The sequence below is a fragment of the Mus caroli genome, unplaced genomic scaffold (assembly GCF_978045245.1).
Source record: "Mus caroli unplaced genomic scaffold, Mus_caroli_1 scaffold_6, whole genome shotgun sequence".
Taxonomy (NCBI): Eukaryota; Metazoa; Chordata; class Mammalia; order Rodentia; family Muridae; genus Mus; species Mus caroli.
The window spans coordinates 59,011,711-59,025,059 of NW_028227261.1; the positions used below are offsets into that span (position 1 = coordinate 59,011,711).

The 13,349-nt window shown below is 37.8% G+C and overlaps 1 protein-coding gene across 1 annotated transcript in view; it reads left to right on the forward strand.

Annotated features, from left to right (window-relative positions):
- The window catches only part of CUNH1orf87 (chromosome unknown C1orf87 homolog), a 59,660-nt gene that overhangs the window by 12,842 nt on the left and 33,469 nt on the right, over nucleotides 1–13,349 (forward strand). The window contains exons 3-5 of the mRNA XM_021161116.3: nucleotides 2,995–3,229; nucleotides 9,971–10,111; nucleotides 10,722–10,985. Of these exons, the coding sequence (XP_021016775.1) occupies nucleotides 2,995–3,229; nucleotides 9,971–10,111; nucleotides 10,722–10,985 (640 nt within the window). The remainder of the gene's footprint in view (nucleotides 1–2,994; nucleotides 3,230–9,970; nucleotides 10,112–10,721; nucleotides 10,986–13,349) is intronic.

The following is a 13,349-nucleotide window of genomic DNA, read 5'->3' on the forward strand; positions in this document are numbered from 1 at the left end:
ATCAGGGACCCTGTATCACTAAGGCAAAGAATACTGCCACTCATCCTGTAGTGTTTCTGTTTAGCCCCAGTACTCTGAGCTTCATCAGCAGGGAGCCCTAAAGGCCTGGTTGCCTCCAGTGTGGGAAAGGGAACAGTTGGGCAGCTTGCCCTCATTTTTGATCACTCAGCAGCACTGTAATCATCTCTAATTACTCTAGCCAGGGATGCTACTGAATTCTTCATAGTAACCCTAGGATCAGAAGCTGGGGCCAGAAGTACATGTGAGGAAGCTAACTGCCAGGTTTCCAACACACTCCTCTTGCTGTGTTTTCTCCTTTCTTTTAAAATGGCAAATTTCTATTTTCAGTAAAGTAGGTAGCTAACACACCGCCTAGAAGAAAGAACTGTGAGTTTGTGAACAACACAACAAGAAATGTGTGTTGAAGAGATGTTTGTGCTAAGCAGAGACACATGTCGTTTCTCAGCTGGAGAGTCTATTTCATGCTAATTTTTAAAGTGCTATGTATTTTTTTTTAAAGACAGTTTTTACTTGAAACAGACCTAACAGGTTATTTTTGGTTTCACATCTACTGTGGTTGTTCTAAAAGATAGGCAGATACACTGAAGAATTTCTTGGGCATTTCTGCCCTGAGTCTACCAAGAGAAGGATTTTATAGGGAAGTAAAGCAAAGATGATATAGGTTCTTTGCCTCCACCCAGGAGGGTTATCTCTCCTCCATGGCCTCCAAAGTCTATACTTCCTGCTATGATGGTCTGTTACTTTGTTTTTGAATCCTTGTTCAATCCCAAGTTTCTATATTCACCCTATAACCCCACTGACTACAGGATATAAATCTGGGCATTCTAGAAGAGTATTTAAATCAGTGTCCACCACTGAAAAGCCATGTAGTCACTTTAAAATCTCTGAATCTCAGTGTCTTCATCTGGAAATGAGAATATGACTTTTTTGAGATTGATTTAGGGGCTAAATTAATTAAGCGATTAAAAGAGATAGTTGGCATCATGAAAGGAAACAGTTTCCTTTGTTTTACCAATTATCACAGACCATAGTTATGTCTCTCTCCTCTGAACACCACGTAGTGTTCACTATTTCTTTGCACTGATCCCTAGACATGGATGTGTGGGGCACATATAGCTATAAGATTTGTGCCAATTTCTTTAGACATTTTAGAAGACTATATTTGCACTGACAAAAGCATATCTCTTGTGTCTATCTTTCACTGGGTTGTCACAAACATTATACGGTCATGCAACAAATGCTCAGTTCAAGAAAGAGGAAGGTCCCAGAACCCCAAAGCCCTACACACTCCCATCTACATTCTATATTAACCCCCAGAGATAACTATTATTCTGACTTCAAAATCAAGATTAGAAAAATTTTAAACATCATAGTTTATGATATTTTAATAGAAATTTAAGTATGTTGAATACAAAAGACTCAATTTTTTTTCTCAGTATAAGATATATTTGTCAAATATGCATTCTCTTTTTCTAGCATTCTGCCTTTCACTATTGTCTTTGGAATTCACAAATCTGGCAAAGGGATAGCTCCAGGTGAACATTACTGTCTCCTTTCTCTGCATCTCCATGAGGAATACTGAGTGTTCTCAGAGGAGAGCATCCTGGTCCCAAACTGGAGTCACAAAAGTCTGTGTTCTCCATCTTAACATGCTAGCAAACTGTCCTCATTTTCCATTTAGACACCAGGTCTCTCACTCTTCATAGCACATAATTCAAATAATTTCTCCTTAATTCAGACTTTCCATTGCATACTTTCCCAATGAGACCAATCAAGTAACTGTCTTATTAACAGAGGAAAAATTAAGAGATTAGAAGTTATTAACCTGTTGTCACCAAACACATAAATGGGAGTGCATGTGTCCCTGATTGCATTTTTCCTGCACTGGGCCTCTCTGATCAAATCTCTTATTGTATCTGGTCCACTGTGCTTCTTTAGTACCATTTTCTCCACATCAGCGTTGCAATGTATGGAAATCCTGGCCATCTCTAAACACAACAGTAGGAGAGAGCTGTCTGAAAACCCAGGTTATTTGCCACACCCCTCAACTCAGGCAGCTCCACTTCTTCACTCTGTTCTTCCCACCTCCTCTCTCTGGCTCCTCATCTCTGTCTTGCCTTCCTTCGTTTTATTCTAGTGTTACTTTCACTAGTTCATTGGAACCAGCTGTCTGAACCCTTGCTCAGGATCTAACAGTGCTCATATGGCTAAACCATAGACCCATTGAAGAACACACTGGCATTTGAGACTGTTGTCTGGGCTTCTTTCTAGAACATCTTTAGTTTTGCTGCTAAGTGAATACTCCTGGGTTCTCCCCTGACTTCCCAGAAATGTCTTTCTACTCACTTTTTAGGAAGCATCTCCTTTCGTTTACACAGATGTTAATCTGAGTTCTATTGAGTTCTATCTAAACTTTTTTTAATTACATGATGCTGTTACAAAAAAAAAAAAAAAAAAAACACGATGACCATAAAACTACACATAAATTCAAAGAACTGCTAATAGCTTAATTTGTATCAGATCAACAAATACTGGAGCATTTGACATAACATTTAGAGAAAAAGTCTTGGAGTCAAACAACTGAGGAAAGACAGAATAGGCCTGTGACTGGCAAAAGACTGACTTTTGTCTATTTCTAGGTACAAAAGCTCATTTGAGTTATAAATGAGCAATGTACTCATGGTTAGTGTTCAATTTTGACTGTGTTCACTTCTTGTAGTGAGTGGTCTAGAGCAGATAATCAGATTATTAGGAAGCGGGAATAGGGGAATAGAAAAAAATAGTCTGAGAAGACAGTGGCATGGTGCTCTCGGGTACATGATGCTTAGACAGACAGCCATGTTTACCACTACTTCTCACAGGGCTGTTACTGCTGTTCACGCTTCCCGACTCACACCTTCTGCTCCTCATGCCAGCGTTGTGTATGATGATGCGTGTTCCTTATGACTGACAAGGTGCAAACTCTCTTCACAGTAAGCAGAATGAGAAGTTGAAGACAGAACCTCAAACCTCACTCCAGAAACCCAGGAATGATCATTCAAGACAGGTGAGCAGAGACCTGCCAGGACCCACTGACTCTTCTGAGCAACAAATAACTGCTAACCCAGCTGAGAAGGAAGAAAGCAAGCACCCAAGAAGCAGCCTGAAACCCGAAAGCAATCAAAAGTTCTTAACCAGAGTACTCAGTAACAGATTCCTGGATGGCAGGGTGAGTAACAAGAAATAGCCAAGCTTTTCTTGGTAACTCATTAGAAAGGTACAGAGGAAAACATAATTTCTTGCATACATATACAAACAGAAATAATTACTTTTTCATAGACTAGAAATTATAAATGCTTCTTTTTCAACTTGAAAATAAATTTTGAGGGGATTCTGTGTCTACAACAATTTGTCTACAACAAATTGAGTTGGTCAACATAACTGTGGCAAACTCACTGATACTCAGCAATGGATACAGTAATGAGCATCACTAGCCAAAGGTCTGAGGTTTGTGTTATGTTATGTGATAAATGCCATGATCAAAAGCCACTTAGGGAGGGAGAAGGGGCTTATTTTATCAGACAGCTTATAGTCCATCATGAAGGTAAATCATAGTATAGAAAGGCAAGAACCTTGAGTCCTGAACTGGAGCAATGACAATTGAGGGATGGTGCTTATTGATTTGCTCTTTGTGGCTTGCCCAGCCTGGTCTCTTATATAACTCAGGACCACCTGACCAAGGTAGCACCATTCCAAATGAGCAGGGTGTTTTTAATCACTAATTAATCAACAAAATGCCTCACAGACTTGACTAAAAGCCAGTCTGAGGAGGGCATCTTCCAAATTGAAGTTTCCTCTTCTCAAATGATCCTATCTTTTGCCTAGTTGACAAGAATCTAACCAGAACACCATGTGAGGTCTCAGTCTGTTGCAGAAGGAATGTCTGTCTGCTTTCACATTACAAGAAGAAAAGACTATTAATTTTCAAAATCTCATGCACCTCTGTTTAAATATCAGAAAACTGTGGGCCCCAAACTGTTTTGTTGGAAATACATATCCCAAGACTCTACTAGTAACCATCTGAACAAGCCATAAAAACTATCTTGAGAAGGATAAATTTAAATGGTTAGTAATTTAAAATTAAAAGGCAAGTATAGCACCAATTGAAAACTGGGTCCAAATCAAGACCAAACTAATGATTCATTGATAACAAAGTGCCATTTCCAAAAATTACTGAAATTTCAATTAAATGGATACATAGAGTGGGCGTTTTGCAATGCTGCCAAGCATTAAGTGACAGCCAGATATTTTAGTAGAATACTGATTAAAGTCTGCATAAAACTCAAAGAGAAATATTTTTAGCTTATAATTTTAATAGCCCTTTAAAAACTCATCAAGATGCCAGCTAGATTTTTTTTTCCATAGGAGGAAGTGAATGGCTATGGATTCTAACCTTCTGTGCCTAAGAACCAGACCAAAGACTGTGTATGTGGAATACTTGACAGCCCACCAGAATATTTCAGAATGCATTCTGAGTGTTCTAACTGAATACTGAAGTCCTTTTATGAAAGTAACATGACCAGTAAAATAGTGGGACAACTAAGGCTAAAACTCAGGCCTTCTGGCCTCCATTTAGTATTTTCTATTGGCTTTCTCATGGTGAATTCTTGAAGTATGGTCTCTTTAGGGCAGGAAAGAATAAACTAGCAAGATTAAAATAGTATGAACACCTACAAGTCTCTGAGTTTCCCTCTAATTTTTATGCTAGCATTGATGTATCTCCTCTATTTTGTCACTCTCAAGAATGACTTTAGTAAAAATAACACAGTTAAAAAAAATCCTCTTTGTTATGACCAGGTACTTCATATACATACTATTTTCATTTTATGTGTTGTATTACCAGATGCACATGCCAGTGTTGTTCTCTACTGTGATAGATGACAACTTGAGATTCCAAGTTAAAGTGACACATAAGGGTGTTCATAGGATTCCTGACCCGATTTTACCACTGTTTCCCCTGCTGTTTTCTGCCTCTTCTTCCTCCTCTTGCTCCTCCTCCTTCCTCCTGCTCCATACCCTCCTGGCCCTTCTCCTCTTCCTCCTCCTTGTCCTTCTTTTACTTTTCCTCCTCAATCCCTCCTGTTCTTCCTTCTTCTCTTCTTCTACCCAAGATCCAATATACCCCAAGCTTCAAACTCTGTGTAGTTGAGAACTACCTCCAGCCTCTTATAATCTTTTCTTTTCCTCTTGAATACTAGGATTGCAGGCATGTGCCATCATGCCTGGTTTATGTGGTGGTGAGGATGGAACCCAGGGCTTGTGCGTGCTAGATAAGCACTGTGCTAATTGAGCTACACAGTAAGCCTTCCGTTTTCTTTAAATTTTAATTGATTTCCCTAATCATAAAATATTACACAATTGCTAGAAAACAGCATAATATAAATAATTAAAAACAAAAACATAAAATAGAAAAACAGTGGCATTCTACCCTCTATATGTTGATACAGAGTGAGAGTAATTATGTATGATTTTTTTCTCCCCTCTTCAATTCATTTCATGTTAAGGGTTCTTCCATCAGCATGAAAAACATTCTTCCTACACTAAGTTTAGCAATTCTTCACTCACATTTAAAGCTAACAGTTATCATTTGCTATGTGTGGAGTACTAGTCTAATACTTTTACATGTGCTAACTAATTTTTACCACAAATCGCCTAGTGATGCAAGGTACACTTAGGAACAATTATATCTTTAGTTCATGGATAAGGAAGCAGAGTCAAGGACAGTTGCCTTGCCAGTATCATAGTGCTGAGAAGTATCAACCTGATTATTCTAGCTCAGATTCTAGGCACTGCTGTTTTCAGATTGAGTCTGCTCCTTTGTTTTGGTAAAAATCAAGGCCCTTGTAGCCCATAAGCTAACTCCATAATATTCATACATTCATCCACCTATAGTCAGCTCCTCACTGGTGATATGAATATTGCAATTACCATGACTACCATAAAAAAGTTGCTGTGTCAGAAGTTCAGTTCATGTATTTCCCTGATGTGGAGTCTTTGCTGGCTCTGTCACACCAAAGGGAAATGACTTTCTTCTCCCCACCTAGAATTCATCATGGGCTTTTGAGAGGCTCAGTGTGGGACACCAGCTACCAAATACAGGAAGGCCTCCTGGGAGGTGTGGGGACTGACTAATTGGTTCTGTCTGCCAGGCAGGCATGTAATGCTGGCTTGCCAGATGGCAGCCACAGTTGCCTGGTGCAGAAACCCTCATTACCACCTTGACTAAGTGGTAAATGGAATCCTGCTGTAGTTATAGAAACACACCAATCAAAATGACTTCTAGATCTTTATCACTCACACACAGATAAAAATAAGCCTGGGATGTGGCCCACAATCTGGACAGATTAATTTGCTCCAAAAGAGAAGTTACTGATAAAGGCTGAGACATCATGAAGTGGGGCAAGCAAGCATCAAATAGTAGATGGTATTCAAGGGATATCTTTAATAGGGGGGTAAGGCTTAACAGGTTATAAGAACACAACATTTTATATCTTTGAGAATAGTAATACATCTGAAAATGAGCTGGACAAGCTTTAAAGGAATTGTCTAAGGTCTCCTAAGATGAGGAATGAGCTATTTATTCATATTCTTTTTCTTCCCCTGGATAAACCTTTGAAAATGTGATATGATATACATATCTATATCTATATATCTATATATTTATATCTATATTTGTATCTCTATATCTATATCTATATCTATATGTAGTTTCTCAGAAACATTAGTGCTGATTTCTTTGATAATTTTTTAAAAGAATGTGTGACTAACATCAAAGATAGTGACACAATTTTAAAATATAAATTAAAGTGTGCTTATAGCATCTGGCAGCATGAAAATAAAAGTGTGAGTGATTTCACTTTAATAGCTATCACAGCCAATTGGTAACAGTGTTCTTCAAAGACTTTTTGCATAGATAGCATCTAGCTATGCATTAGAACCCCATGAATTTTGCCTCCAATACAGAGATGAATAGACAGATACAAGGGGCTTTCCCACTTTGGATGTATATTTTCAGCTCAATTCCACATGTTCAAAGTAGAGTCTTTGCTTTTGCTCATCTTCAAGTGACCTCATCAAGCCTGGTCTCAATTCCACTCTTCTAATTCCACCAGTAAAAAACCAAGGTAGGCTTTCTTCCTCTCACTCCATAACTCTCATGTTCAGCCAGTCACTGAGTCCCTTACTTTAGTCCTTTTCTCTGTGTCTTTTGTTTGTTTGTTTCTTTCTTCTGTTTTTAATCTATTAGAGTTCTAATCTGTTTTATAGGACATATTTTAATCTTTATACCAGTGGATTTTCTGTTTTATAAACGCCCCTCTTTGTACTGGCTGCTATTATAATAAATCTTGTCACATAATATCTAGAACTTGATTGTTTATAGCAATTACCATGTGTACTCATATCTACAGGTGTGAACTTGGTCAGTCTTTGTTGATCCCAGGTGGATTTGGCTAGGCTGTCTCTAAATGGTAAATTTGTTTCAGGCATTATTTCTCTTATTTTTGTCTTTATTGTGTTTTTTCTTATTGTAATATATATTTTTCTTATGGCATATTATATACTTATGAAATAGTATTTATAAAGAATTGATGTGTATCCTTAAATACTATGCATTTGTGTATCTATACACACACACATACACACACACAGACACACAAATAACAGACAGGTAGGTAAATTAACAAAATAGAAGACTCAAGCATAAGTGCATGTAACTATGGCTACTTTATACTTGACATAGATGCCAAAAAAAAACCACACACACACACTGGAGAAGAGGTGCATCCTCGATAAATGGTGCTGGGAAACTTGAACATCCGGATGCAGAAGAATGAAATTAGACCCATATTTTTAATATGTAAGATTTATTTGGCTCCCAACATTTCTAATATTGCCTGGAAAATAATAACTGTGCATAGAATTATTATGCTTTATTTTTAACAATTCTTACAAACCATATTACAAAACTAGCATTGACTAAAGTACTGCATCCAAAAGCAGGATTTTATATTATTTTCAGATAGAGCACAGACTATAGCAAGTCCTTTCCCAAAGACTAGATTCCTCTCTCTCTCTCTCTCTCTCTCTCTCTCTCTCTCTCTCTCTCTCTCTCTCTCTCTCTCTCTCTCTCTCCTCCATTGGCATGCTCTCTCCTCCATTGGCATATTTTCTATTCACTTTCCTTTTCCTGTCATCTTTCTTCCCTTCCCGTCCCTACCATGTTGTTAGCCAATCAAAATCTAACATCTTTTTCAAGCCTAGACATAGGTGACATTGCCTAACGACCTGGCATGATTCTTCCATGTTAGGTGAATCTATGCACTGCTCTAGTAGGACTTTTTGTACCCTATCTTGTCCTACTGTCATGGTTTATTGTTGTATCTCTCACTGTTTGCAAATTATGAGAGCAATGGAAGATTCATTTCTGTTCTTCCTAGGGCCTCTTAGAATGCCTGGCAGAGAGTTATGGAAACCCTATCCATCCATACATCCATATACCCATACACCCAACCATATATCCATACATCCATACATACATGTGCATGTGTGTGTGTATTTGTGTTTGTTTTCTGCAAAACTCTGCTTTCCATCTATGAGATGGAGCTAAAACTACAGGGTTACCGTAGGAGGAAAATTGATTTTTATATATCCCCATATGGTGCCTTGTTCAGAGTATGTAACATAACCAAATCTTCTTTATATACACATTCTATAACTGATATTCTTGCCGACACTGGAGAGCCTCTTAATTTTTCCTTAAAATATTTCATGACTACAAATATGTTGTTATCATACTGATAGTTATTTGCCACAGCTATCATTTGACTGAAGAGAATAAGTTACCACAGTCCTTTTGATAGTATCTTTACTGAGACTAATACTAATCACAGATCTGGATTTTTACTCAAGATTTCACTGAAATTGGATATGAAACCAAACTGTAAAGTGATGAATGTGAACATCTTGGAAAGAATGGTTGTGTTTTTGTTTTTGGTTTTTTTTTTTTCAAGAGAAAAAATATGTTGTCCCATTCAGAGCATGTGCAAAAATACCAACTTCACCCAAAAGCCTGAAATGGAATGGAAGCAAAAGGCACAAATTTTGTGAAGCTTCTTGAAATCATTGGGGAAAGACAGTACAAACAGCTTAGCACTGGTTACATTGAAGATTTCCCCTGCAAATTGGGACAGAAGGATTGTTTCTGGGCATGTGAATCCTGGTACTAGCTAGTCAAGAATTTAAAATATGAAATTTACGTAAAGGAAGTATCTCATTAGTTTGTGGAACATGTTTTAGAAGCATATCATCTACAGTTGCCAGAATCAATTTTTCGCAGCCATCAAGGCCCTGCAGACTAGCATAATGAACCATCATAAAATACAGAAAAAGTTTCAAATACCAATACTTCACCATATTCTATGGAAATGAGATTAGATTTTAACCTTGACCCTAACTCCTCTCTTATTTTGTTATAAACTTTAATAGCACTTTTGTAGAGTAAAACTTTAAATTTATTTTCTTCTTGCCCAAGCTCATAATTGCCTTTACCACCCTTTACTGAACTTGTTAATAAAAACATCGTACAGTGACTCCCATTTTTGGTAAGATTCCACATTTGTCTACAAACACCTTATGTTCTACCTATTTTCCTATGTGCATCTGTCAAAACACCTTCCTTGCACAGATGAAACAGTATCTAATTGTTCCCATTTTGTTCCACATGTGTTAATTGTCTAATGCTGAAATGGTGTGGAGTAAGTGTTCTTCACTGGAAATTCAGTTACTCCATGGCATCATGGCCCAAATTTCCCTGAAAAAGGCCACTTGGCTCACTCATATTCTCCTTGTTTGTTTTATTTTCCCTTCTATCATTCTGCTCTTTGCTTTCATTTGTCTTTCTTTCTTTAAGACTTCCTATGAGGCAAATGTCCACTGCAGCTCTGTACCAACAGGAGACCAATCACTATCCTATATGCATAGTCTCCCCAGAAGAAAGTCTGTAGGCTGGTGCTTGGAACATACAGCAAAGGACAGCTCTGGCCAAGCAGAGGTGTGTATGCTGAATTATTGCCTTGTTTTCTATAGATGTGTGTATGGTGAACACTAGTCACTGACTGTATTTTCATATGAAATACTGGTTAGAATATCAGAGGATGGACTGACAGATGTCATACTCCTTTTATTCTGCAGATTCACAGGAATCTTCCTTGGGGACTTTTCAGGCAAGCCTACAGATCTCAACTTTCTTTACTCCAAATTTCCTAGAAGGGCCCCTAGCATTCCAGTTCGCCTAATCTCAATTCAGTCTTTATCTTTTGTTACACTCTCAGCACCAAACTCCATAATCTGACAAGCCCATAAGATTTATTATTCTAGATGCTTGTTCAAGATGAAATGAAGTTTCATTGATTGTGAGAGACAGTTGATGGGCATTAAAGAACATAAATGTCCTCTAAGGAGAGTTGTCTCCTTCCCTCCTAAGGAAGAGATCCAAGGTCCCATAAACTAATCAGACTATTCGGAATGAATACTTTTCCTCAGGTGGCACCATCTTGTCCTGCCCTAGGTCAGGCCCAGCATTGACACCTGTGCCAGTAGTTTTTGCTTTTACATGTCTTCGCTCAGAGCTCTTCTCACATTTCTATTCCTTGTTGGGTTAGGAAATTGTCCAAAGGCTAAGTGTAACGACAAGAGAAGATTCTTTTCTAACCACATTAGTCAGAAGAGAACTCAACTCACGCCCATTGAGCTCCAATTTGTTGGACAAACTTCAGAAAGAGCTGAAGACTCTGGATCCCATCTCCTCAGGCTTTCTCCATCAGTCACAGCTGAGCCGCCTCTTCCTAAGGCATAAAGTCCCTCTGCCATTGCTAACAGTCAAGCTCCTCTGCCAAAGATTTTCTAGAAGGTGTTCTCCGGAAATGGTATGGCTATTATGTGATTTTAAATGTGGGTTCTTTTTTATGTCTCTTCCTTTAATCCATCAGGGTAATACAATTAAAGAAGTTAATTTCTCCCTTGACCAAGGCCTTTCCTGTGGACCTCTAAGCTTATGCATATTCATGAATGGAAAAGTTTTCATGAGAAAAAATTAGAAGAGAAAATAAGGTTAGGGCTCTCAGATATGCTCAATTTCTCTTTAAAGAACTTTCTTGTCTCAACTTTCACTACCTGTTCTAAACATGTGAAGCCTGATACTGATTCAAATCAGTGGGTCTTTTTGAGTCCCGTGGTGAGCAGGCATAGTCTCTGAGCCTCAAGGTAAGAGTGGAGAGCTTAACTAAGATAAACTTGTTGCGACATTTTCTTAGAAGTCAGAGGTGTCTTTACATTTTAATTTTTTTTGCTACCATTTTGGAAACTGAGGCCCAGGTTATCAAGGAAATTGGTTGCAGAAACCAAGGGATTAATGGGAGACACGGAGCTAAGACATGAGTTCACTTATGGAAAAGCCAGAGTGGCTTTGTATACAGCCTATATGACTGATTGTTCTCAATGTCCCTGGTACCTCAATGACCTCATCTAGGAAACCAAGTCAAAACCAGCATCACAAATGAAAATTATTGATGTTGTATCTAGCTCTCAGTAGATGCTCAAATAAATGCTCTCTCTTCTAAGCTTTCATAATTAAACTTGCTCTATCTTCATGATAATTATTTAGCAGTATGTGGCCAATACATGACACAAACTGCATGAAACTTCAATAAAATTTTATAGCCCAAGACCTACCTTATATGAAATTCTGCCTAACTTCTTTCCAAAGCTGTCCCCCTGGTTCTCTGGAGGTTTTTATCCAGAGCTACTGGATGGCCTCTATTTTAGCAATGGAAATCAGTGAGCATCCTTCAATCTCTTACTACACTGGAAAACAATCTTGGCTTTTTTTCACCTAATCTAATAAATTCTCTTCTCTAGAGTATGAGTTCATTTAAACTTATAAGCACATATTATATGTAATAACAATTTCTGAGGTGTAGGGGGGAGAGGCTAGAGAAAATGTCTTCCCCCATTAGCAACCCCATATTCTCAATGGTTAAAAAACTGTCATTTATTGATATTTTGGCATCTGAAGGCACCTATGTAGCTGAAGATGACCTCAAGTTTCTAATTCTTCTGCCTCTCCCTTTCAAGGGCCATGAAACTAGGCATGTGCTATCTTGTTCTATTTCATGTGGGGAATCAAACGCAAGAACTATGGTTGAGCAGGCACTTTACTAATTGGGCAACATTCCTAATCCCTGCTAGCTGCTAAGTTTTTAAATTCACATTATATTTGTAGGCACTAATGCTGTCTAAGCTACAGGGCCCATCCTGATGAAACAGCTGCTCAAGAATCCTTTTGCAGGTGATACTGGATAGGTAAACTGTAGACTTCCAAGGCCTTTATACAGGATGTTTAATCCTTAACCCAAAATAATTCTCTTCTTTTCTGTTCATAGCACATCATATATATATATATATATGAAAGAGGTAAACAAATCAAACAGTTAGTGGTGATGGATCACAAAGAACAGACAACAATAACTCTTTGGTGTACATAGAATTTTAATATTTATAAAAGATTAAAGCAAGTTTGTATACTAATGAGATAATTATGCCTATGTAATTATTTATTTTTAGATTTATTTATCTTGTGTGTATGAGTGTTTTGCCTTCATGTATATATGCATGTATGCCATGCCTCATGCCCATGAAGGCTAGAAGAAAGCAGAGATGCCACAGAACTAGAGTTCCAGGTGGTTGTAAACTAACATAAGGATGCTGAGAACCAAACTTGAGTCTTCTGCAAGAGCAATAAGTACTGTTAACCACCGAGTCATCTCTCCAGACCCTTATTTATTCTTGAATAAATACAATATAATATCTTATTAATAAATAGTATATCTAATTAATCTTAAAATAAATTATATTATAACCCCCTTCTTTTCCCTACTTCAAATCCCTGACCTTCACCTCCTACTCAAATGGAGAACCTGTTTTGCTTTGATGATGATCATTACTACATATATATAAAATTCATAAGTACAAATGCTGAACCGGTTTTTGTTGCTTGTGTGTATATGATTAATTTTAACTTTATACACTTTGCACTGAATAACCAATTAATCACCACATTGCTAGAAAAGGGTAATATTTTTATATTTTTATTACTTTTATTTTTTTACAGTCTAGTCGTTACTCACCTCCAAGTCTGCCTTCCCACATTTCCTCATCCCATTCTTCCTCCTCGTCCTCCTCCTCCTTCTCCTCCTTCTATGTTTCCAAGAGGATGCCCCCACAACCCCTGC